The 27,550-nt window shown below is 41.7% G+C and overlaps 1 protein-coding gene across 1 annotated transcript; it reads right to left on the bottom strand.

Moving 5' to 3' along the window:
- Nucleotides 1–4,078: 4,078 nt before the first annotated feature.
- sucla2 (succinate-CoA ligase ADP-forming subunit beta) lies at nt 4,079–26,857 on the bottom strand. Its single transcript, XM_069720101.1, has 11 exons — nt 26,767–26,857; nt 24,073–24,268; nt 22,645–22,744; nt 21,166–21,328; nt 17,311–17,439; nt 14,583–14,721; nt 12,651–12,812; nt 11,436–11,578; nt 10,426–10,546; nt 6,907–6,995; nt 4,079–6,017 (listed from the first exon to the last, which is right to left on the bottom strand). Exons 1-11 carry the CDS (start codon nt 26,848–26,850, stop codon nt 5,943–5,945), a joined length of 1,401 nt encoding a protein of 466 aa, XP_069576202.1. The 5' UTR covers nt 26,851–26,857; the 3' UTR covers nt 4,079–5,942.
- Between the last annotated feature and the right edge of the window lie 693 nt (nt 26,858–27,550).

The following is a 27,550-nucleotide window of genomic DNA, read 5'->3' as shown; positions in this document are numbered from 1 at the left end:
TAAAACTACTGTATTACATTTTCAGTGTCGTGTTAATCAGTGACTGAATAAGTCACAGCATCATTTTACTAAGTCCCACTTCTATGAAAAACAGACACCCAGACGAGAAGTATTTTGACAGTTGGAGATAAAGTCCTATTAAAACAGTTTCGATGTTGAAAAGGAATCAGACAGAATGGAGTCAATGACATCTTTATACACTTTGTATATTTTCAGTGACGCTCTCCAAACAGTGACGGCAGACAGCTTTGACCTTTTGTTGGGACTCTATGTCTTTAGTCTGGCAAAATCAATCGCTGCTATTGAACTGCTGAAGAACAATCAAGGATATTAACTATTGGTTTTGGTCGTATGTTTTGAATTGTTGACCAGCTGAATGATAAAATTTCATCCACTGATTTTTGGTGCATTTGACTGAATATGAGCACACAGATTCCTCGTGTATACCGCTGCATTCATTCTGTCAGAAAGGAAGTCATTAATAATTGCCAGAGTGCTGGTTGGTTCCCACCTGGTTTGGCTCTTGTCAGACTATTGAACAGGTGGTTGTCATCACGCGTGTCCCAATATATGGACTAGAAGTAGCCTACTAAACCTACTGGTTGGTACTGGTGGGAGGTATATGACAGTGGGACAGTATCAGCGACAGGCGTACTGGACCTTGATCGTCACGGTAACCATAATATTTGGTTATGTTTAGACACACACAGGTTATGTGTATCATTAGGTAGGTAGGCTAAATTATGTACTTTAAATACAGTCTGTGAATACTTTTTTTTTTTCCACACAGCACTCTTCCTGTGTTTGATCCGTCCAATAATTGTTTGTACATCATTACCAGACTTTCTTCAGCTCCTGCCATAATCACAACAGCCACCAGAGGGCGCAGGGCGCTTTTTAGCCCACCAGCAGGTGCAGTTTGTCCAGTAGGTTCAGTAAGACCCTTCCAGCCTGTATTTCCATGTTTGAGACAGATGTGTGATGATATTGTATCATCAGTCAGATCAGGTGAAGCTACAAGGCAAAAACACAATCTGCAAAGAAACCGGAGACTCCAGCTGTCCATTAAATTTAGAAGAGTCAGAATTTGTCCCTCTGAAAATAAGTGGAGAGAATGAAACATTAGTTTTCAGCCATTAATGTACCTGTAGTCTGATTTTAACTTGACTGAAGTTTGACCTGCGAGACCGTGAGGTTATTTAATGTCCAGATAGTTAGCGAAAGTTAGAACTGAAAACATTGACTATTCATTTTCTTGTTTTCTATTTAAACAGTGAAACAATAGAAGCAGCAGATCAGGAGGGATGCTGCGTGGTTTATAAGACAGAGTACAGTGTCAGGATGTTCTGCTGTTGTTGGCACGTGAGCTATGTAGCCTCCTCAATATTTATGTTCCTATTTACAACTTTTCTTGCTACTTTCTATACCGACCTGCCTTCCCTCCCCATCAGCCTCAGCATGTGCCAGCTGTTCACAAATATGCATTCAAAAATAAAGACTGTGTCATCAAGTTTCAGATCTTAATTCCAAATTCATCGTTGCAGCCTTGAAAAAGCAGCGCCTGACTTCCTCCTGTTGTCCTGTTGAACCGGCTTTAGCTGCAACCCTTGTTAAACCAAAAAAAAAAGAAAAGGTTCATTTGGCAGAACATTCTCTGCCTCAGTGGCCTTTTCACCTCTGAAGAAACATGGCAGCCAATGATGTAATGAGATGTCTGGCGTAGAAATAAAACCATCTCTTCCAGCCGTGGGATCAAACGTCGAGCTTCGTACCGCAGCGGTGGAACTCGTGGAACGAAGAGCAAACACTTCAAAGCTGTGTGTGCGTGCGTGTTATTGGCAAGACTTAATACGACTGAAGATCTGAACCCAGCAGGGAGTCCTCTGATGACTTAACCCAGCTTTTCATCTTTTCTGCTGTGACACCACCATCCAGTGCTTAAAGACCACATCAAGATTCAGCAGTGCTCCAACCTCCAACTGCAGCTGCCTACACTGGAAGTGGAAGTGTGTGTTGTTGTGTGGACTTCTGCTCGTGATCACAAGAAGTGTCACGATTTTGAGTTTTGTTTGTGTCCTATATTCACTCTCTTTTTGCTCCTTTTTGGTCTCCACCAACTCCTGAGGAAAATCCGACTCTTTATCTGCCAACTGCTTCTCTATGGCTGATTTCAGACTTCAGGGAAATCAGATCAGATGTTTAGGACAGACTGTCCACATTGTTATTTGCAAGTGAGCGGATCAGATTTGGTGTATCCAGACATCACCAACCTATCTGTATGGGTTGCTGCGGTAACGACGCATGCGAAGCTACACTGGGGGCCGCGGCTTTCCAACGCAGAAGCAAAGTGCCAGCAGACTATTTGTCATCCAGCTCCGCTGTCACAAGGACAGATTCAGGAGATCATTCCTGCCCACTGCAATCGGACATCAGGACAATAAGCTCGCCTTTGGCCAAATCTGCTCTCCATCATGGACAACAGAATGAATAGACTGACTTTACAGGCATCACCACAACATTACCATGTTCAATCAGCTTCGTTGCACTACTGCTGACTGCTATATTATTTTATAATATTATTTTATTTGACCTCCCTAAATAAAGGAGAATGAAATAATAATGCAATCATAAAATGTTAAACAGAGATGGACGAAAACTCCTCCGTTGCCTTTTTTTAAATTTTATTTTGTATTTCCTGGAGCAGAGCTTGAATCATCATGTTGATTTTTATAAACAGAGTCAACAGCGTTTTAACCTGCTGCCAGTAAACACCCACTCCAGTAATCAACCAGCCATTACAGCCGGCTTGAGTGACTCCAACACACCCTGTAATCAGAGCGAGCAGAGGCACCGCACGGATGGAAATATGTTAACAACACTTTATCAAAACAACTAAATAACGTCTGTACCCTGCTGTAAGCTCGGTGGGGGTATAATTGTTATAAAACAGCAGCAAACAACGATCCTTATGACAGTATAAAGCCTCATTCATACAGGAGTCAACATTACAGAGGAGGCAGTGGATACAATTTCAACACGTTGTTTTGGATAAGATTTTAACCTTCGCAAAATTACAGGAAATAGTCTGTAATAGAAATGAACGTTCACGTCAGCTGTTATGTTGGTTAATGCCTGTTCGTCTTTTTCTAGGACTCTGAAAGATTGTATGACGTGCATCATTCAAATCAAATGACAAGGATCCAGACAGGGAACATAAATGTAATGGGTCGACTCAAAAATGATTAAGTTATATTTTTTATTCAATGAGCTGCAAAACTACTGAGAGCAAGAATGATAATAATAAACATTAATAAAGCATAACGCCTCAAACAGAAAACTCTCGCAGCACGATCCATCGCATTCAAGTCTCAGTTTAGAAATGTGATGGCTCCCAACAGCCTGCAATGGTACAGTGAATATATTTAAAGTCCTATATCAAAATTTAGATTTTCTTTTTTTTTTCATTACATACCAGATCTAGGTGTTAAATAAATACAGTGAACGTGTCAAAACGCTCAGTCTACAGAGAAATGCATCCAGCCTGTATTCAGCAATTGTGCTTTTTGGACTAACGCAAGTTTGTGATGTCACAAACTCTCGCACATGTGATATGTCCACCCGCCAACTGCCCAATCTTTTCTGTGGAAGAAAACATCGAAAAGTCATTCTGTCACAGAGAAAGCAAGCTAAAGCATCGAAAAGAGGCTGTGATTGGCCGGTTCTTGAGTGGCTCAGTGAGGAATCAGCCAATCAGAAAAGGTGGTCACTGATATCAATATCTTGAGGACACAGACACAATAACAGCCTGTTCTTGGTAGAGCTCCAGATGTAAGGCTATCGTGAACGTTTTTGGTATTTGAAACCACACAAAAAATAATCTTCTTATTGATATTGCGACTGTAAATAAAACACTGGAAAAATATGGGACTTTTATTTATGACAGGCAAGTAAATGTAAGTGAAGCCTTTTTTTAGGGAATTAAACCCAGTGTTTTTTTGATGAGCTGTGGTCTCAGTATTTATGCTACACCTCGTCCTCGTGCCCACTCCTCGTCCGAGACAAAAACAAACCACAGAAATGTTGCTGTTCTCTGTATTTATTTTTTTCTTCCTTTGTTGTACTCTTTGCAAGGAGCATAAATATTTTACAGAGCGAGAACATCAGTTTGGTTATTTACAAGATAAAATAAATGTCGTACAACTCACAAATGTCGGCTTGTGTTCGGAGTGCTGGAGAGGAAGGAGGGAAGGGGGGGACAACTGCAGCCATTTTACCGTTGAGCTGACAGGACGCACCCACCACGACTCTGATGATACATACAGTATAGAAACACACCAAAAAAAAGAGCTAGAACTAAATGGTTTCTGTAATGTGGCACGATGGCAGATTGAACAGAAGAGCAGCCGCAGCAGACGTTTGCCAACTTGCAAACGTCAGCAGCCAAACTTTCCATAAAGATGATATAACCAAATAAATAGGCAGGTTTCAGTGTCTCGAGCAGCCAACAGTCCATTTCTTGTAACGTTCAACATCCAAGGGAAGAAAAAAAAATCACTGCAGTAGTTCATTTAAACATTTCTACAATCTGAACAGGCTGGAAAAACTGATTATTAGTGAGAAAACAGAGCTGTGAGCAACAGCCTGCACTTCAGACTTCCTGGAAGATCCCTTTAGTTAACATTAAAAAGAACGCGTCAGACTTCTTTGAACTTCAGGATGACAGTAGGCGCCTTTCCCTCCAACTCTTTTATGTGGTTTTAATTTGTTTTAAAAACAAAAAAAAACACAGCGGTGAAAAGAAAATATCAAAATGAGGTTTTCTACAAAACGTGGCATACTGATAAAAATCTACAACTGCAACTGAGCATTATTTTGTATTTAGTGATTAATCTTTCAATCATTTGTTTGAATAATCATTCGGTGTATAAAACATAAATGTCCGTCAGTTTCTTTCCGCCCAAGGTGACTTCGTTGACGCTTTATATTTCAAAGATCTTCAATGTACTGTAATGAAAGACAAGTTCAGACACTCAACAATGTACCTGAACACGGTCCATGTTGACTGCCGTGTTTCTCCAGCTTTGGAGAAAGTCCATATCTGCCATATGAAGAGTAATAAATTGGCTGATAAACACTTCTGCCTATAGGAGGTACAGAAATAACACTCAGGCCTGCAGGAGGGAAAATAAACGCAACATTTTCTGAGGTTATTTCCGTGTCTGAACACCACTATTAAATCAAAGCTGCGGAGCTGTTTACTGAAGTAGATGCTGCAGCTCAGTCGCGTTTTACAGCGTGTTGTTTATGTGTTTTCACTGAAAAACTTCAAAGAAAGAAGGAACGAGTTCATCGTCATTCTGTTCAAAAACAACCCACTGAAAAGGCACTAAAGCAAAACTATGTGAGTTTATGAAACTCGCGGGATTACTGTCCTTCTCTGCAGCCAGGATTCTGCTTCACTATTGTTCAACCGGAAACACAAAAGGATGTGAATGAAAACGGCCTCTTCTGCCAACTGAATCTGAAATCAAACAGAAAAATGATTTAGCTGATTGTTTGTCGTTTCTTTAAGTAGGTTCGAAGGAAGAGTTCCCAACAAGTCCTGAAAGTGAACAGACCGGCTCGCCGAGAGTCTTCCTCTCAGAGTGTAACAGAGCGAAGGATTTAAAAGGTGGAGGATTGTGCGTATCGACTCAAGTGCAACACAAGTGTGTAGGTTTGAGACTTGGAGGGAGGGAGAGGCTACAGAAAAGAAAAAACAACAACTGGGCTGCTGTCTCTGATTGAAACCTGTTCAGATGTGCCATCGCACCACACCGCCAGAAATCAGATGAGAAGAGATAACTAAACGTGTCTTCTCGAGAGGCTCGTCTTGCTTGTCTGTCTGGGGAGTGGAGTGGTGTGTCGGGGGGTTTGGGGGGAGGGGGGGGGTCTGCAGTTACTTAGATGGGCAGCTGGAAGGTGATGTCCACTTGAGCTTCCTTTGCCAGAGAGACGATTTCAGAAAGCTTTACAACCTGTGAACAAAGTTAGAATCAAGTCACGTTGAAGCTTCAACATTGAAGCTGGAAGACCTGAATTTAAAAACCTTGTTCTCATTCGTTCAAACACAATATAGGCTGCAACAACATGAGGCAGATTTTACTCTGGTCATTCAGTGAACTGTACACTGATGAGAGAAGCAGTTTTAATTGTTTCATCTGAACCCGATTCTCTGACGGCCGTCCCAGAACGGTACATTATACAGGTAGATCCGACCCAGAGATCTGATTGGTCAACTAAACATTTGGAACGTGCTCAAATCACCATGATGGCACATCTCTAGAAATATCAGTCCAACATCTCCATGGCAACGCTGGAACTAAAAATGTTTCCGAAAGGCAAAACTTCAATAAACTCAGATTAAAGCAGAATATTTCTTTAGATAGAAATGTTGTGAATTTTGGAAATGACTGAATCCATCTTTTTTTTTTTTTTATTTTTTTATGAATTTTGATGTGCGTGTACAACCGTCCGGAGAACCGTGAGCTTGTTGGGTTTGGATCATATCAGCTATGCCGGTGAGTCGGTCACACGGCGCTACTATCTTAACAATACATGCGTCATGGAGTTCTTTTTTTAGCAGATATCTTAGTTACAACGATACTGAGCTCCGAAATCAGTTGTGTGTTTCTATGTGAGGTATTTATTCAATTTGAGAAATCCCTCGATCTCTAGAAGGTATTAAAACCGACTAGAATTCCTCTGTTGCTAGGTGGTTGCTAAGGGTTAAGTGTGTGTGTGCGTGTTTGTGTGTGTGTGTGTGTGTGTGTGTGTGTGTGTGTGTGTGTGTGTGTGTGTGTGTGTGTGTGTGTGTGTGTGTGTGTGTGTGTGCGTGCGTGCGTGCGTGCGTGTGTGTGTGTGTACCATTTTAGCAGCTTCGTCCAGGTCGTCACAGGCCAGGATTTTCAGAGGACTAGCAGCGATCAGAGCTTTGGCGTCGTCCACTCTTGTTCCTAAAAACAAGCAAACGAGAACGCAGATTTGATGAAATTAGATATTTTGAAAACAGCGTGACATCGAAACAGAATTAAGGAACAAAGCAGACACGCCGGTGTGAAGTCCTTATACTGTAGGTGTGCTTCAATGTCCTGCACTGGTTCCTGCATAGAGGATTGTGGGTGCTTTAAGGACACCAAGGCTACACCTGAAGCAACCTTGAGAAATTGTCTGAATGACAGACTCTGTCCTTGACGTTGGAACTGTCCTTCATCAAGATTTGAATGCAGCATACAAGAAATGCAGCCTTCCATAGATGCCCGTCTGAGACTCAGAAACAGCCACTGGTGGTATCACAGCCAATCCATGATGCACTTTTGTTTTTAAAACTTCAGTTTTCTCTTCATACTCAAGAAAAACAAAAGACCGAGACATTTGGACAGCTCCTACCACAAGTGAAAATGCATTCAGTGGTGACTGAAGGCGTTTTTTTTTAACATGAACATTATCTGGACAAAGTTCACACATGTAGCACACAGCAGAAGAATGTCCATGTCAGATATAGCTGGTATATAAAAATGGGGAATGCGGACGTGGCTTAAAGTGTAATACCACTGGTGCCCACTAAGGGCTGCATCTCCTTCCCCCCCCCCAAAAAAAAATCTCTGGCTGCAATAGGCATACATTCAAAGAGTGGCAACATCTCGAATGAAATACTAATTCAATCATTATGGTAACAATAGCTAATTTGTCTTTTGGAAAATGATTCCATCATTGATATCCCCTGATTTGATTGACAGCCCTGTGGTGCAGTCAGGTTTCTGGTATGTGGGCGGGGTATAGTGTTCCTACCCCTCGCTTCTCCTCAGCTCGTCCAAATATGGTCGCTTCTGGCTAAAATGCCAGACCCCACGCTTCAAAAAGAGCCATTTACAAACCAATGGGTGTGTTGCCACCTAGTGTCAGATGTTTTTTTACCGAATGGAACTGCTCTGTTTGGTTACGGTGAGGGTTGGCGCCTGGGCAGAGTGCAGGAGGCATCATAAAAATATCATCACTGCCCACATTCAGCTGCTCTGTTAACTCTGGGCTCAAACGTTGACCCATTACACTGACTTCATACCAAGTAGTGAAGTCTGTTTCGTGTTCAGTCTGACTGATTAAAACATTTGTATTCTCACATACACCTCAGGTAATCTCTCGACAACTGCAGTTTGCAGTTAAAATCGTGGCATCGCAGCAGAAACCTCAGCAGGGGCAGTCTGAGGTGACATCGTCTTGGATTCCAAAACAGGAAACGGGAGCAGAAAATGTCGCCCTGAGGAAAACTGAGAAATGTCAACTCTGTTTAGGCTCCAAATGCGTGCAAATTTCACTGCCTCACACCGTTGAATGGATAAAGATGAGATAATGAAATTGGCAGGGGAATTTCCGTCAGCTAGGGATTCAGCTCTCTGGAACGCCTTTCTGTACACCAGTTGGCCTCCCTTGATAAAATAGAGTTTACATGCACACATTCATACATCACAATAATCCACAGCTCATTTAAGGTTCAGTGTTTTCTGCATGTTTCCAGGAGCCACACTTTGAAGTAGAAGTATCAAACGAGAGAGACGTGACTCTCCACTCAGCCCTGCCAGCCTGTTAGCACGTCTGACTGGAGGTGCACAGGCTGTTTGTTTGTTTGTTTGTTTGTTTGTTTTACTGGAGTGGAGTGGAAAGGCTGATGGCTGTGTTTGTACAGATACATAAAAGGTTTGGGTCTGAATACGAAGCTTTCTTATCTAAATTCATTTTAGGTGGTTTGTTCATTGGTGTATTGAACAAACCTTTGTTACAAACGTTTTTATTTTCCTCATGATCAGTTCAGGATGGTTTCTGTGGGTGATTCGCTTCGAAACATTCCTTGAAAGAGATTCATTTGTCCAAAACCGAACATCTCTACAGACAAATAATGTTCCTGGGCTTATTGTGACCGTTAGCAGTGCAGCAGAAACCATCGTGAGGGATAACATTAGGCACAATTATGAAAAAAATGAATACAAAATAAATATAAAGTCTAATTTAAGCTCGTTTCCAAAGCACAAATTTGGAATAATATGTTACTGTATATAAATTATACATACTATCCTACCATTCATTTTCTTATACTTGTGAGAGTCAGGTCACAGTTAGCCCAGATATTCTACTGACAGCAAGTTTTCCAGCTCCATCAGAGGGATTCCGAAGTGTTCCCAGGCCAGATGAGATATACAACCTCTCTTTGTCGTTCTGGGTCCGCCCAGCGGTCTTCTGCTAGTTGGAAGTACCCAGAAAACCTCCAGTGGAAGCATAGAGAAGAACTCTGTGTGTTTCCAAAATATACAGTAATCTCTACTTCTGCAGCTTTGGTAAATCTCACATTAGAACACCTTATTTGTCTCTTTTCAAACTCCTGTCACATGTCTGAGTTGTGCTGCAGTAACAGAGGTGGGACTCGAGGCTTTTCTGTGCCCAGTCATCAAGCGAGGGTCTACTGCATGTGAGGCGTTCAGGGAACATCTGTAAATAGTAGCTACAGAAATTAAACTCAGGATACACTCTCCCCCTATAAATGCACAAGCCTCTGCATGAACATCTGTCACACAGCAAGTAAATACTCAATGTGTGTGAAACATTTATGGATTGTTATTGTGTTTGGCTCAAAAACACCAAAGAGTCAAACAGAGCAGACAGGAATAGGGCGGCACGGTGGTGCAGTGGTTAGCACTGTCACCTCACAGCCAAAAAGGTTCCGGGTTCAAATCCGGTCCTGGGCCTTTCTGTGCGGAGTTTGTATGTTCTCCCTGTGCTTGCGTGGGTTCTCTCCGGGTTCTCCGGCTTCCTCCCATCATCCAAAAACATGCACCTCAGGTCAGGTTACCTGGCGCTGCGCTAGTGGCAGCCTGCTGCAGCATCTCCCCCCTGAGAGCCCCCCTGCTGTAGTGAAGACATTTCCCCTCGGGGATTAATAAAGTGTATAAAATCAAAAAAAAATCAAATCAAATAGGACAGAGGATGTGAATAACAGTCATAATGACAGACACGCTGCAAGAGACGGGCGTCCAGTTTACTTTTCAGGCACATGGAGATGTGAAAACCATAAAACGTGCCTTTAGAGCGAGCCCAAACCCCCTAAAGAGGAAACTCATTTTTCCTGCATGTATTCGTGACCTCAGGAATCAGGACGACAGCTATAGTTGAGGATTAAAACATAACCAGCCGGAAGCTTCGCCTTCAGGCTGAGCTCCCTCTTCCCCCATACCAGTCTGCTAACACACGCAAATTACTGCTGACGCTGCACCGATCCACCGGTCAGTCTCACACTAGAGTTACTCAACGAGAGTCAAAATAAACGTCAAATCATGTAACTCAACATTTGACTTTTGTGTGTATTGTATAGGTGTCACATGGTTGTGTGTGTCGTACCTTGTAACCGCACTACGATGGGGATCTTGAGGTTCAGGTCTCTCACAGCCATGATGATGCCCTGGGCGATGACGTCACACCTCATGATGCCTCCGAAGATGTTGACCAGGATGGCCTGAACCTGAGAAACACCACAACACGCAACATTAAAAAATAAACAATACCAAAAAAAACACTAAACACAGACACAGTATTTGACTGAGCTCATCAAACGGTTTCAGTCATTGCTGATTAACATCAACTAATATGAGGCGATGCTATATTAAAAAAAATTGATGACAACAAATGCCAACATTCAAGAGAGACGTTTTGAGAATTTTTGCTTTATGAAACAAGAAAAGGAAACAAAAAACACAAAACTTGCCTTTCCACAACACAGACATCGAGACATTGAGCTCAGCCAAGAAACGGCCCAGTTGGTGGGTTTTGTTGTCTTTAAACTGACCTGGGCTCTCTGTGCTAAACTAAGCTAACCACCTGCTGCTTCATATTGAGGACACAGAGGGTGGAATTGAATTACAGAATTTAAGTATATTTTGGTCTGCTATCAATAACAAAGGGAAGTCTGATTCAGCTAAATAGTGAAAAGAAGTTCCTCATAATTTCCCAGAAAGCAAACTGGCACCTTCAGTTTGCTACTTCAGACCTTTCAACAATATAAAACCCCAAAATAATTAGTGCAGTATCATATAAGAATAATAAAAGCAGCTAATGCTCAACTTAAAGAGGTTGGAACGAGCATATGTTTGGAACTTCAGCTGGAAAAGAACAAAAACAACTTGTGAAATGTGGCCAATGAATTCTGTTTGCAGCTCTGAATATAGCACTTAGAAAAACATGATTATTTTTATTATAATAAACACAATACGAAATAATTCTGTGTCTCAGAAAAGGTGTGGCTGAAGCTATTTATCTAAACATCTAACTTTCTGCAGGAAAGCATATAATTATTGTTTTCTATAGCATCAAACTGCAACAGTCTGCAGAGGCAGCAGCAGGTACGTTCTTACCTTCCTGTCCGAGGTGATGAGTTTGAAGGCCTCGGTCACCTGATGAGCTGTGGCTCCTCCTCCAACGTCCAGGAAGTTGGCCGGCGTGCCGCCGTGGAGCTTGATGATGTCCATGGTGGCCATGGCCAGACCTGCTCCGTTTACTGGAAAGGGCGAAGCCCATTGGTCAGTTCAGACAGCCGCTTTAAAAAGATTTAAGTACAGTATGTTCTTCTTTTTAATCCCTGTATAAATTACTGAACTTGAAAAAACACTGAGTGGCACACGAGCTGGCATTAAAGTGAAAACATGGTGGGTCGGAATAAAATGTGTTTAATTATGTTTATAGTTAGCAGAACTCTACAGTAACCTTTTACCCAATGAGTACATGTGCTGCTAAATACAAATGCTTTAGGAGCAATTGTTTATTAACAAAAAAGTTATTACCTGCCTATTTATAAGGCGTGCGTGTTTGTGCGAATATGTAAAACCTTGTGGTGGACTATGGAAGTGGAGGAGTCTTAAAATACTGACAGTGAAATGGATTTGGTTTTGAAAATTTGACACGGGATCATCTTATAAAACATGGAAATTATAATTGTCTATCTATCATATATTCACATTAAACAGTGAAGCACTGAAACAACTTTTTAAAACTGTTTTTTTTTATTATTAATATTGACTCTGAATAGATGGAGTGGTTTCTACAGTGCAGGTTTTTTTTCTCACTACGTGACCACGTCTATACGACCGGACCGTGTACGAAACACCAGAGGGTTTGTAATTTGAAACAAGGGCTTTTAGTTTGAAAAAGATAATGAGCATTCAGTCAGCCAAAAAGCTTTTCGTTGGCAAACCACTGGGAGGCTTTTATTGTGAAGCAGCTACTGGAAATGCGAAATGTTCAGTTGCACATAAAAACGTGTAGTTTTAAAGTGGACTGGTGGTCAGTGTATCTGCAACCAGCAGTACGTGGCTGTAGGTGTGAGGTTATGGGATCACGTTTAAGACTCTCAGTTGTCTGGAATTCAGCCAATTCATCACATTTGTAACAGAAGATCATTGCCGGTTTTAGTCTTTACTCACCCACCGTGCTCCTAAACTATTTCTTCAGCTCTCTCATATCTCGTTTTAGGTGCAAATGGAAGTGAAATAGTCGTACTGTGGAGCCCTGTCATCATATTAAATATACTTGCACTACTGAAGTGCTTTAAGTGACATGTAGCGAGCACTGACCCAGACAGCCGATGGATCCATCCAGGCCGATGTAGTTGAGGTCAGCCTTGGCTGCCTGCCGGTCCCGGGGGTCCTCCTGAGTCCAGTCCTGCAGGTCGAACACCTTCTTCTGGCGGTACGCTGCGTTGGAGTCAAAGTTGATCTTGGCGTCCATGCACATCACTGTTGATAAGCAGACACAGCAGAAGAAGAAGTCAAGATTTCCATTTCATTCTTTTAACAGCAGAGAAGGTAAGAATAACTCAAATGACGAGGGATTTAAAAGTCCCTTTTTGAAATGCCTTTAGGAGGCCGTTTTAGACGGATTTCACCTTGTCAAGGATATAAAGATACTAAAACAGGTGGCACACTGCTGAGTTTAAAGTCACAGGGAAGCAGACGTTTCACGTGCCACAACATCAAATGTGGGCCGGGTTTTATTACAAGAGGGATATAAATTAAATGTCGTGATTGAATCGTTTTAACAGTGGGCGTGGCTTAACGTGGAGCAAAGGAGCTGGAGAGGGAAGTGTGTCTGTTAGACTGCAGTGGAGCAGGTCTGTGTGCCAAGACCACCAGAAGCAAGAACAGTTTCTACCCGCAGGCCGTCACTCTGCCAAACACTTCACATGTTCTACATCACTGGACCCTTTGCACTACACCCAACAGCATCATTTGCACTTGGTGCAAGTGCACCATTGTTTTAGGTGTATATATTCATTCATTCCTAAAGTGTAAATATGTCTATTTATTTTTTTTATTTTTTATTTTATACACTTTATTAATCCCCGAGGGGAAATGTCTTCACTACAGCAGGGGGGCTCTCAGGGGGGAGATGCTGCAGCAGGCTGCCACTAGCGCGACGCCAGGTAACCTGACCTGAGGTGCATGTTTTTGGATGATGGGAGGAAGCCGGAGAACCCGGAGAGAACCCACGCAAGCACAGGGAGAACATGCAAACTCCGCACAGAAAGGCCCAGGACCGGATTCGAACCCGGAACCTTTTTGCTGTGAGGCGACAGTGCTAACCACTGCACCACCGTGCCGCCCTATGTTTTATATGTCTATTGATGTCTGTCTGTTTCTGAGTTTTTTTTTGGACTGGAGTCAAATTCCTTGTATGTGTCAACATACAGGGCCAATAAAGTGATTCTGATTCTGATACAGGAATAAATCAGACACATTCCCTATTTTCAGACTTACCCAATGAAGTCTCACTTCCTAGACGATACTGTTCTGCTAGTTACCCATCAGCAGTTAATATGTTGGGCAAAAAAAGAGCCTACACAGGGTTTTTGCTATGATTATACACGATATTTGTGATCACGGATCTTTTCCCTTTATATTTCTGCACGCAGTTTTGTGTGAAAAACAGGCATCGATTATATTGTAAACACCGTTTTCTGTTCTCCCTCTCAGGCTGCACCACTGATGGATTTCAAAATCGGTTTTGTTGTTGAAATCTGAAAGAGACTGAGAACATGCACCGTTATCCACGTTTTTATACAACATTACATCCCCCCTCTTTGTCTACCATGGCCGGCTTTTTACTCCAACTAAAACTGTGGCTTTTAAAACGACTGTGAACACACGTTGCTATTTCTGGCAGAATCATACAGGGAGGGAGGGAAGCAGGGATGGGAGGAGGTAGGGAGGGGGGAAGGAGGGGGGAGGGAGGGGATGGATATACTTTATTGATCACACAAGGGGATATTTTTCCATTACAGCAGCATGTAAAGATGCAGCAAAAGCAATCAAAATTAAAGAATAAAAATAGAGGTAGTGAAAGTATAAGGTAAAGAAATGTAAAAAATGCACAGTATATACAAATAACAGAATAAAATTAAACAACAGTGTTAATGGTGAAGGGAATGCATTATATCACTTAGCGTGCCCCTACAATAGAAGTGCAGACGTGTTTGCGTGTCCGTGTGCGTGTGCGTGTGCGTGTACCGATGCCAGAGGCGTCCTCCACCATGGGGTTGATCTCGAGCATGGAGGCGTCGTACTTCATGAACACGTTGTACAGTTTGATCATGTTCTCCGCCGCCTCGTTCACCAGCGCCGGCGGGAAGCCCATCTTCTTAGCAACCTGCAGCAGCACGACATATTTCAGCGCACAAACGACACACTTTCCCAAGATCACAAGTGCGGACGGGCAGAAAGGCTCCGTGGACAAAAATACTTCACACTTTGTTGAAACTCTATTCATAACAATGATGAAAAAACATATGTTAACAGCCATGATCAATATGAACAGCATATCAAATGACTCTTTTAGTGAACATTGATGTTTGTAGTGATGAATTATCGCCCGAGTCTTTCACTGTACTGAGATATTTAGCTTATTTAAGCTCATTGTTTTGGTTTTTAGCTTTCAACTTTCCCGTTTTGATTCACTCTCATTATTCTAATCACACAGTTTTCAGGCACAGCAGGCAACTGTTCAGATCTAAAATCTCACTAAATCTGATGCCATCATCTTCCTGACTGCGGTTGGGAAATGACTGCTAAATACATACCATCAATAAAACACAGGATAAAACATATTTGCAGTGCAGTTACCCAGTTGTCTTCGATTTCTAAAAATGTCCACTTCCAATAACTTTATAATAAAACATCTATCAACATCAAGAAGCAGCATTGTGTGGTTTTGCTCATGTGGTCCTAAGAATAAATGCAGAAGCAACATCGATGGACCTTTGTCTACTTGGAGAGCTCTGTCGCACCTCTTCTCAAATATATTGAGTCTCTGCTTTCACTGTGACAACCAACATCTCCAATATTCACAACAGAGGAGACTGTTTCTGCAAATGTTACATGAATTGGGGTTCTGTTTGTGTACATTTACTAAAACATGTCGGTTTCAGTCTGAAGATAAATCATGTCCAGACAGAGAAACAAAGTGGACTTTGTGAAAAACACAAGTCAGGACCTGCTGCGCAGCAGAAAGTGAACCCACACGATGCTCTGAAATCTACGGGGGTGAACAGCAGCTGCGCTCACAGGTCAACAAATTCAACGTTTCCAGACAGAAATTGTTTGGATTTCAGAGTGACTGACCGCTGGACTACAAGTCACAGATGTTACGTACAAGAACTCCAGGATTTAAACTTTTCTCTTCACACGAGCTACATCACACAGGTCACGATAATACCAGTGTCATTTTTGATACGATAAAAATAAAAAATAAAAATGTATATCGTGATAAAGGCAATATTGCGACATGCTGATGTAATGACGTCCTACGCTTGCGCAGCGGAACCGTACGGCATTCGTTTGTAGTTTATTCAGCAACAACATGGCTGAAAGACATTCTGCAGGTTTTCAGCTCAGTGAGTTTGATTGACAGTCGCATTCTGACCTCGGTTTCTTCAAACAGGGTGGCTCCACATACCCAAGTGATATAATGCACCTTGCACATTTCTTTAACCATCCTTTGCTGAGGCCAAATCTGTCCTTCATCATTAACAGTGACGTTTAATTAAATTTTATTTGTATATACTGTACATTTTTACATTTTTTTATTTCTACTTTTACGATCTCTTTAAACTTTTGCTGTATCTTTACATGCTGCTGTAATGGACACATTTCGAAAAAGTATGTATATTTTTGATTTGATTTTTATTTTATACACTTTATTAATCCCCGAGGGGAAATGTCTTCACTACAGCAGGGGGGCTCTCAGGGGGGAGCTGCTGCAGCAGGCTGCCACTAGCGCGGCGCCAGGTAACCTGACCTGAGGTGCATGTTTTTGGATGATGGGAGGAAGCCGGAGAACCCGGAGAGAACCCACGCAAGCACAGGGAGAACATGCAAACTCCACACAGAAAGGCCCAGGACCGGATTCAAACCCAGAACCTTTTTGCTGTGAGGTGACAGTGCTAACCACTGCACCACCGTGCCGCCCTAATCAGTCCTAAACTCCGTTGATTCTGCCGACACTGACGAGGAAGTAATTAGAAGCTCTGCAGCCGATCACCCAGCGCCGTTCACAGAATCTCAATCTCACCGAGATCATTTTTGTTTAGTTTTTCTGAATAGTCGAAGATATAATTATGTTTATGCTAATACAAATATTTGTTATGTATTTTGTTGACATTGTATATTCAAAAAATGAATATGTATTTTTCAGTATTTTGTCAGATGTATATCATTTTAGGGCCATATTGCCCACCACCCCTACCGCACACTTATCTGGACTCAACCCTAAAGGTGGATCCTATTTCTACAAAATTTAAATGTGCCACTTCCTACTTCATTTGGTCTGTTGATGGCTTTCACAAGCTGATGTTTAGAAATCAATCAAACTTTTTCTCCAGTCTAATACTGAATAAAGTCTGCAGAGAGGATTTCAACAGGCTTCTCCAACCTGAGACTTGATTTGTAAAGCGGCGACTGGACCTGCATCTTTTTTAGAAAATATTTTTTCTTCTGAGAAAATAAAAAACATCCCCTTGTGATTCAGACATCGTACCACTCAATGCAGTAGAAACACACACACACACACACACACACACACACACACACACACACACACACACACACACACACACACACACACACACACACACACAGAGAGAGACTCTCTCTCTCCTCTTCGATTTGTCCTACAGCTCAGCCCAGAGTTGGAACATGTCCCTTCTGTTGTGTGACTTCTCACATCTACTATTGATTGTACCTTGACAGCCTGCTCCATCTTAATTCCCTCCACGATGTCGATGGGCTCCTTCACAATCGCGTCTGGATTTTCCGCCGCAACATCTTCGATGTTCACGCCCCCCTGCGAGCTGCCAATCAGCACGGGGCCCTGTGGGACACAAACGGGAGTTAAAAACTCAGTTAGTGCAGCATTTCATAATCTGGGAAACTTACGATCCACTTAGACAGGATTTATTTCTCTATGGGCGGAGGCTTATTCTAATAAGTGCTCTGGTCGGGGATTTTAGGAAGTCATATTTCACGATAACTATTAGAGCTGATATCCACTCCCATTTTTCAGCAAACTGGCTCCTCCTCCGGTAATTTAAATTACATCTGAGGCCACATTTTGAACTTTTGACTTTCTTTCCTTCTACATTTTATCGACTGAGTAAAATTCTTTTTTTGGTTGAAAATGGAAAATAAAATGTTTCATCACCATTGCCCCTCACGAAAAAATGCAAAAGATCTCAACATTCCTCTCGGGACTCTTCTCTCAACTAACCCGTTGAGAATTTTTGTCTCTTAAGAAATTATGAATTTAAAAAAATGTCTCGTACACTCCCAGAGCCAGAGCTGGCCTCTCCAAATGTTGTATTGTATCTGACCAACAGTCCAAAACCCAAAAAGATTTAGTTTACAGTGACATAAAACTGCAAATTCTCGTTACAGAACATGAATCAAGGGCGGCACGGTGGTGCAGTGGTTAGCACTGTCACCTCACAGCAAAAAAGGTTCTGGGTTCAAATCCGGTCCTGGGCCTTTCTGTGCGGAGTTTGCATGTTCTCCCTGTGCTTGCGTGGGTTCTCTCCGGGTTCTCCGGCTTCCTCCCATCATCCAAAAACATGCACCTCAGGTCAGGTTTAGTGGCAGCCTGCTGCAGCAGCTCCCCCTGAGAGCCCCCCTGCTGTAGTGAAGACATTTCCCTTCGGGGATTAATAAAGCGTATAAAAAAATTTTTTTTAAATCTTGCGATTGTCTGCATTAATTATTGAATTAATGCAGATTCAAGAAAACTCCACAATATTTACAGAAGCTTGCAATTTTTTTAAATGCCTGCCATTTTTACCACAAACAAATCTCGTCAGCAGAACCTGCGCTGAAACTATGACAGCATAAAGTACGTCTTTTCAAGCAAAACTCTTTATTAATAAAAATAACTCCTCATTTACAAATCAGAAAGGATCTGCTCCTGTTTTCTTATCACCAAATAAAACTGTGTCCACCGGAGGAAACTGGAACCAGCAGGAAAAATGGAAGTGACAGGGTTTGCAGAAATGTGGTCTTCACATTACAATTTTAAAAATGCTTATTATCAAAAGAAGTGATTACATATTACTGAATGTTAAAACAATTTTGTACACACATCAAGTTATAAGAGACTGCAGTTTGTTTTTGTGACTGCAGTCGGCCAGTGTTGAATGAACACGAATTAAACAGCATCTAAAGCTCTTATTTTGACAGCTGATGTAGTCGTTGTTTCTATATTAGTCACAGACTGTCTGTTCTGTAAAGCTGTGGCACTTTTATGATTGTTTTTGTAACTTTGAGCACCATGGTTCTTCAAGTTCAATAAATAAATAAAAAAAGATTAGAATAAAAATATTTCTGTGATGTGCAGCATGATTATCATCAAAGGAAGTGATTACATATTTATTCATTTATTACTGCTTAAGAAAAACAACATATTTTTCTTTCTTCTTGACTTGCAATTTTATATAATTCCTGCAAATTTACACAAAAAACTAACTTAAAATTCTGCAAATTACATTGCAATTTTTGAGAAAAACCACCGGAAAAATTTAGCATTTTTGATGGCAATAATCACAAAATGAGAAATCCTGGAGGGACTGAAAGCAGTTAACTACCTTTGTGGAATTTAACAACTGGCAATAAACTATTGACTTCAGCACTGAAGTACATCGATTGCAAAGCACCTGCTCTGCTTTTTACAAACCTCCCACAAGTCTTCATGTCTGAGGATCCTCAGGAGGCCTTTCAGATCACAAACCCCCTTTAAAGAAAGGTTTGGCTTCAAACACTCCCACCTGAGAACAGCTTCTTCTGTCTCTGCTCCGCAGTGGGCGAGATGATTAACACTGAGGAGCCACATCTCTGCCAGGTATCATTACCCCCTACTCTGTGTAGCAATGGCAGGTATAATGTATGATAATTACCTTTTTATATAGAGTGTACAGTATTGAGCACAGGTTTTAGGCACTTTACATGTTTCGGTTTTTATCTCTTGCGCAGGTGCCTTCAGGGAGGCGTGCGATCTGCCACAAATTCATTCTGCAGACTGTGAACGAGTGCAAATATCCAGCCTAAGTCGTACGCAGCTATCTTCAGTCCGGAGACGGACAGAAACCACAGAACAACTGTGGCCGCTTCTCAAAGATGCCGGAACAACCCGCCTGCCGAGTGCCATGAAAAACTGTGTGCAAGTGAACCCGAGGACAACGGAGCCGATCCCCACATCAAATATTGATTTAGTTTGTTCTGTTTTTCAGCTCTTTGTATAAAGTTCATTGGTAAATAAAAATTTTAAAAAACATACGTGGCTATTAGTGCCTAAACCTTGTGCGTTGTTCTGTAACTTTCTGTGGTAACCTCTCCTCTATAAAGTTATCAGGGAAACTAAACTGGTTCTTTTTCTTGTCAAAGAAGATTTTTGGAGTAGATGTGTGGTTTCTGAAAGGAACTGTGGCAGCAGAGAGACCCAGCGGTTCGATGGAAAATCTAGTAACATGAAGCTCAGCGTGTGATTCTAAGTGGAGCATTATGAAAAACATGTTGAAAAGAGTTTGTAGCTAGACAGCTCCCTGTCCAAAATAGTTTGACTATGAAATACAGACCGCTGGAGACAGAAGGCTCAACGTTTTCTATCACACGAGGTCCTTGTCCTCAGAAAGCTCTGCTGTTACAGCTTAAAAACTCCCTCACATCTTTTTTTTTTTTTTTTTTAACTCTTAAATCTTGGAAGTAAAGAACAAAGCTGGTACTTAATCTTGGATGTTTCTTACACAAACCTTGGAAGAACTGGTTTTTAGGTGTTATGCACCTGATAAATGGAATGAACTGCAAACCTCCCACAATCTGGAGACCTGAAGATTTTAAAACTGTATTATTGATTAATATTATAGGATGTTTTTTTATTGGTTCTTGTAATTGTTGTTTTTGAGAGGTTGTGTTAACTGCATTTGCTGATTGTTTTGTTTTTATAAATAATAGCTTTCCTGTTTTCAAGTCTCTTGAAAAGGAAATCTCAGTCAGACTATCTAATTAAAATATAGATTTAATATCTCGTAAATTTACATCATGATGCCCATACTGTGTTCAACTGATCCAATCGAGGACAATCGAGCGAGACTCATTGGATCTTGAGGGAATTAAACATCTGGACACTAACTGAACCAGTTAACCAGTGATCACTGACTTCAGACCAGTGTAAAATATCATCTTTACCTGTAACACTGCTGCCATCTAGTGGTGTCATTCAGCTCAGACCAGCATAAATCTGGATGAGGACTTTTCATGTGACTCGAGATGAGCCATGATGCATTCAAGTACTGAGTCTTTACTACTTTAGTACTTAGTCTTTATTATTATTTATGTCTCACTTCTACAACAAAAGGCTTCCACTGACGAGCACTCGCACTCAACAGTGAGCGTCAGAGCGTTTCCAGAAAATAAATCAACAACTGGTGGAACAGGAGTCGTCTTATAATCAGGCCAGCGGGACAGCACATTCGTCACCTGACTAAATTGTCTAAACGCGCCCCGACTCCCCCACGTGGTACACTTGCAAATGTTTTGTGTCTGCGTGCTCCCTCACCTGAAAGGACCTCTCCATGGTGATGGCGAAGTAGTACTCTCTGCGCGGGTACCTGCGCTCGCAGATGAACACCTGGTTGCAGATACGACCCGACTCCCCAGTCTGCTTGGTGTACAGCTTTCGACCAATCATCTGGGAGGAAATGTCTCGGGCTTCCTCTGGCCTACAGGCGAAGAAGGAGGGAGGAACTTATGCAGGGTCACTGCAGAGCTAAATTTAAGACCTTTTTACAACTTAATACAATACAGAAGTTTATTGAATAAGTGTCAGTGGAAATTAGGCCTTTTATTTTCAGTACTGATTAATCAACACGTATCTTGGCTTGTCTTTTTTGTTGTTTTTTTTGTTTATGAAACATCAGGAAAATCCCTGATAATTTCCACCAGTTCAAGGTGATGTTTTAAAATGTCTTGCTTTGTTTACCAAATCCAAAAAATATAAATTTTGCTACCATAATTGAAAAAGAAAGCATCAAATCACCACATTTGAGAAGCATGATTTCTATATTTCTGGCTCAAGAAAATGTCTAAAACATTTATTAACAGTTCCGTCTCTACAAGGTTCACCCAGGTAAAGACTTTTAAACACCATGTAAGTGATTTATACCGTTTCACCATCATACAGGCCACAGTAAGAGATATATCTATAAAAACTAATAAGGACGATACTTGTAAAAATTTTCTAAGCGCATGAATTTACTGACATTTATATAGAATGACTGTCAGTCCTTCCCAGCAACAAACATCATGCATCAAAAAGTAGATGGAGCATTTACCAGTTACAAAATAAGCAATTAATTTAAGGCCAATATATGGGTTTTACATAAGAAGGAAAACACAGACAATTGTAAATAAAAATGTAACATATTTCAAACAAAGATATTGTTAAGATTTTTCCAATCCAGTATTTAAATTCTATCTAAATGTTTTCAGTACTTTCTGCCAGCATGTAACAATAACTCAGAATAATTAATTGACACGACCTGGATAAGCAGCAGAAAATAATCCCAATAGATTAAAAGTGATTAATGTGTTGAAGTTGATGAAATCTTCCTTTGCTCTTTATGAGCAGATGTCTCTTGAAAACACACAAAAACATTTTAAAAACAAGAGCAACAGAATTCGCAAAATTATCGAAGGGCCTGAAGTTCATTTTCATCTCTTCCTCCATATTCTTGCAGCTTCTCTGCAGCTTGTTCCTGCGACGCTGGTGACGTTCTGCCAAGTGGGTGGCATTTTACAATTTTAGACAGCCAGCATTCAGCTGCTTCATTAGTTAAAACTAATTAGTTTAAACTAATAAAACACTTCACTGCTGCCACCAGCAGCTACACAAATACAGAATGACATTTTTTCAACGATTGTTTGCACTGTAAACACAAACACCAGCTGCCCGTACATGAGAAACTGTTTGCCGTGGTATTAATGTACGCACGCTAAAATCAGGATGGGTCGCGCCAACGGAGGCTGGATTACTTACGAGTAGACGATCTTCACGCCGCCCTTCAGGCCGCCCTCAAACGTCCCCTTCCCTCTGCCTCCAGCCAGCACCTGAGCTTTCACCACCAGGTCCTTCGAACCTAACGCGCACGCACACACACGCACACACGCACGCACACACACACACACACACACACACACACACACACACACACACACACACACGAGCGTCAGTCCATCAATACAACACTGTGATACTAACTGTGATAGTGACCAATCAGAGGAGACGATGGAGATGGCTGATGTTGATCATGCCGAGCCATTATTGTTTTTACAAATTTACTAATATTAAAATCAATCAGACAGAAAATTAACTCTCTGATTGTGATAATCTTTATTATTCAAGTCATTTTTTAAGGAAAACTGTCAAACAACTGGTTCTGTGTGAATGTTTGACCGCACAAGTTTGAAACTTGCAGAAAACTTGCAGAAAATGGCCTCATCTGAGATGAGGCCATTTTCTGCTCGTCTCCGTACATTTAATCAACAGTCCACTTGCTTCCCTACACTGGTTATATATTAGTGTTGTATGATATTGGAGAATTAGTAAAGCATTAAAATGAACAATAAAATAAGAGCATGTGTTGGTTTCAATAGTTGGTGCAACTTGTTACTGTCCTGGAATAGTGCAAGTTGAGTGTCAACTGATACCAAGGAAGCAGGAGGAGGCTATGTTTAGACAGTATGTGAGTGAGTGTTTATACTCCCCCCTCCACACACACACACACACACACACACACACACACACACACACACACACACACACACACACACACACACACTGCCCTTGAAGACGACTGGTGTGGTGAACCTCGTTACTTTTACTAAAATGTGACATTGCATCTTTCGTTCATGAACAATTCACAATTGAGGTTTTTTTCTCTGTACATAAATTTAAGACAAAAAATTTATTACAAAAATAGCATTCTATAATAAGTAACATGCCGTTCTACAGTTGTACACAGTGTGTAAAACCAACCAAATAAAAGTACTATTATCTTTTAACATATTGTAAACATCGATGAGAAAAACATCTGGAGCAACCAGAACTGACAAGCAGCACTTACAGGGTGTCAGTGCATGATTTGTTAAGAGAGAGAAGAAAAAAGAAAAAAAGAAAAAAGGCTCTAAATTAATCTAAACACTGTCCATGAACTGAACATGACATCCAACAAACCAGCTTGTATTTACAACAAGCACAGAAAAGCAGAAGTCCTCACAGTGGAGAAGCTATAATTGGAAAGACTTTGCTTGGACAACAGCATTCATGTTTAATTGGCTGTCAAACTTAAATGAATTTCAAAATTACTCCACTAACTCTTTCAAACACCACATTGTACATCTATCTGAACCTGCTTGTTTCCACTCCGTGTAAATAAGCAGCTCCACACAGCTCAGCGATGCTCACCGATCTGCTTGGCCACAGCGTAGGCCTCGTCCGAGGAGCCGGCCACCATCCCGGCCGGCACGGAGATGCCGGCCTCTTTGAGCAGGTCGATGCTCATGTACTCATGTAGGGAGAGGTTCCTCTGCTGCTGCTGCAGGTGGGGGGGCTGCAGCTGGGGCACATGGCCGCCGAACAGACCCGAAGACCCGCAGAGAACCTGGAGGGAACAGGAGCAGAGAAGGCCACTCAACTTCAAGCCATGTAATAACCATGCTGCAGTAGAGCCGATAAAAAAAAATTAAAAAAATTAAATGATGAGAACCCTAAATCCACTCCTGGTCGCAGCACCGTGACATGCATGGAGCAAGGAGAAGCTGTAACCCCGGTGAGTAGCTATTCCAAGTCATGCTGCCTGAATTACATGCAATTGTGTGAGTCTTTAGGATTTTACCATAAACCTGAAACTTGACCAGAGATCACACATCAAATGAGGAATTTTATGATGTCCAACCACATGAATATTGAAGACCACCCATCCTGATGACGCCCCTTTTTTTTTGTGTATCTTGGACATTGACATTCTGCCTCTTTTGAAACACAAAACGCCACTGAAAACACCTCGCCTGGCTCAGTGCGTCATGGCCATAGATGTTCAAGGGTCGCCGTCAGTGATCTCCCACGTTTGGTGCTAATTTTGGTCAATTAATGTAACTTGGAATACTTACTCACATCTTGTTGAAACATTCACACACACCAAAAAAACTGATTTCCTTGAGTTCCACATCATCCACCAAATATATATAAACCACAGCTAAAGAACTGAGAACAACAGGTGGAGGTTCCTCACACTAAACACAGTTTAAAAAAAAAAAAAAAAAAAGAAAGACCTCTTTTATCCCAGAAACAAAACAATCCTGACAGAGTTTCTGCTCACAGAGGAGAAGTGTTGCTTTCAGCAGGTTAACAGAGGCAACAACAGGAATTTAATTCAGGATGTGAAACCAAGTGTTTCTCTATTTGAGTCCGCTGTCCATCAGATTTCCTCAACAGACTCGTATTGCAATCTGGGAAAATCCACAGACAGCGGTGAGGGTGATCTCCGACCTCGTGGTCATGAAGATGGTGTGGTAACAATTAAATCTGAAACAATGAATTGATCAGAATCAAAATAATCAGAAACAAGGTCGTGTAGAATTTGATGAAATCTTAGTTTTCAGAATTTTTGGGCAAATCATAGTCCAAATAATCAAAACAAATAATCAATGAAAATAATGATTTTTTTTTTTTTTAAATCAGTATTTGCACAACAAAATGTGACATCCAAAGGACATGTCTTCCAAGGTGGTGTCAGATTCAAAAAGACACGTATGGCTCCCATTTTTAGCTCGAACACACATCTGTTTTCTCACGTTCAGACGTCGTTATCTGCACTAAACTGGATAAAGAGCACTGGGGCACCTTGGGATCGGTCACCTACATCGGTGGTATGTTTTCCACTTCAAAAGTATCGATACCTGAACGAGTAACAATACCTTGAAATGGATCCCAGTTCCTGGTCAATATTTTGTACTATAGTAATCTTAAAAACGTATATTTTAACCAACAAAAAAAAATCCCATTACACACTTTGGTATGAATCTTCAATTTTCATGCAATTTGGAGGGGTGGGGGGGGGGGGGACAGCTGAGACTCCTATCGAAGCTTTGTGCTGCTGGAAACAGCTCCTGTTGGTAAATCTTTAAAGGACTTCCAACTTCTTCATCCTCTGTGGCAAAGCTACAACTTTGTCTTAAAGAAATAGTTATTCAAGGATGAGTTCATGAAGCCGAGGAGACTTGATGTTCCTCCTCACTCACCCTGCAGGACCAGAGGTACCCTCAGCTCTCTTTATCCGTGGAGCAGGTGATTGGAGAAACAAGCTCAGGTGTCTGATGATGATTTGTCTTACGTGAAAGCTGCATTTCAACATGTAGCTGGCTTCATACAGTCTCAGTCCTTAAATCAATTTATAGCACAATATAATGTTTAATGTTGAGATAAAGGGGGGGGGGTCGGGGGGGAATAAGAGCAACTGTAAATGGACCAACTGGATTGATAACCATTCAAATAAACATGACACAAGTTTTCTGTTTGACAACACAATGAATGTGTTTTCTGGTTGTTTCGCGCCGTGTCCCCCCAGTGTCCCCCCGCAGTGTCCCCCCAGTGTCCCGACAGCCTGTCCCCCCGCCGTGTCCCCCCCAGTGTCCCGACAGCCTGTCCCCCCGTGTCAGCTGCTGTCTGTGGTCACTGGGACAGCTGCGGACTTGTCCAACAGCTTCAGCTGGACTCAGCGGGACAGATGTGATGGCGGCGGAGGTCACCGAGCTTCACTGCGCACATCCCTTCACAAAACACTGAAAACGACGTGAAACAGACCGACCGGACCGGACCGACCGTGCTGGTCCGGTCGGTCCGGTCCGGTCTGTCCGGTCCGGTCCGGTCTGTCCCGTGTATGTGCGCGGATGTTTGTGATCGGTGACAGCCACGCTAACGCTAGCTCGGCGCTAGTTAGCATGCTAGCCAAAACAACGGAAACTCAATGGAGATGTGCTAAAGTCAAACTTGACCCTGTCAGCTTCAGAGGAACTACAGTCGTGAGGGAAGACGTGGAGCCATAATGGACACTGAGTCCAACAGTCGGAGTCCTTTGCTTTAACGTGACCACACACTGACCTTGGAAGCGGAGCCGATTGTGTTTCTGGCCCCTGAATTTCTCAGGCTAGCTGTTAAACGGCCGCAGATCAGGGACGTCGCCATGTCTCCCTCTACAGCGGAGTCGGAATGAGCGCGCATGCGCAGAGAGCCTCAAAGGCTGATCCCCCGGTGCTGCCTTCAGTGGCTGTCGGATATTATAAAATGGTTGTAAAATGACCGCTCAAAGGGGCCCGCTGCACACGGTTGAGAAATGTTTCGGTTATGTGAAGTTCACCGAGAAAAAACTTTAAAAACCCTTACCGGATGGTTAGTTTAAACCTAAACAACCATCCGTGGCAAAGGAATAACTTAAAATATCTGTAACATACCTGATACGCATGTCTTTCTGTCTTCATAACATTGCAGCAACTCAAATTATCTGTACATTTTTTTTAAATAACAAAACAAAAATAAGACCTTCCGTTAAACTGTTTATTTTTCACCGGAATACACAATAACGTTTTATGACAATCATCCTTTACAAGAGCTTGTGAAGGCAGCACTACCACGGCCTTGACAGAGTAAACAGTGCCTATTGTGACCTTTCACCTAAATTAATACAATTATAAGTTCATAAAAACCTGTGAACTGGAGTCACATTTGTAGATTCAGAAAGAAAACGACACCCCAATTGAACGTTTTTAAAGGCTTTTGAACAACATTTAGGCATTTCTTTTTTTTTACTGCACACTATAGTGGAGCAAAAAAATCAATGTAAGGAGGGTGAGAGAGAATTACAGATACTTTAATAAAAATCTTGTAG

This window comes from Brachyistius frenatus, unplaced genomic scaffold, assembly GCF_029030835.1.
Source record: "Brachyistius frenatus isolate BFR_SWC_R1_liver_20210118 unplaced genomic scaffold, ASM2903083v1 Contig_232, whole genome shotgun sequence".
NCBI lineage: Eukaryota > Metazoa > Chordata > Actinopteri > Embiotocidae > Brachyistius > Brachyistius frenatus.
This window is presented reverse-complemented; position numbering and strand designations above follow the sequence as displayed.

Coding starts and splice junctions, on each gene's coding strand:
- sucla2 (XM_069720101.1), bottom strand. CDS start 26,850: ATGGCGACGTCCCTGATCTGCGGCCGTTTAACAGCTAGCCTGAGAAAT. Junction 17,440..21,165: donor CCATGGAGAGGTCCTTTCAG/GTGAGGGAGCAC, acceptor TGTGTCCCACAG/GGCCCCGTGCTGATTGGCAG. Junction 12,813..14,582: donor GGAGGACGCCTCTGGCATCG/GTACACGCACAC, acceptor GCTTATCAACAG/TGATGTGCATGGACGCCAAG.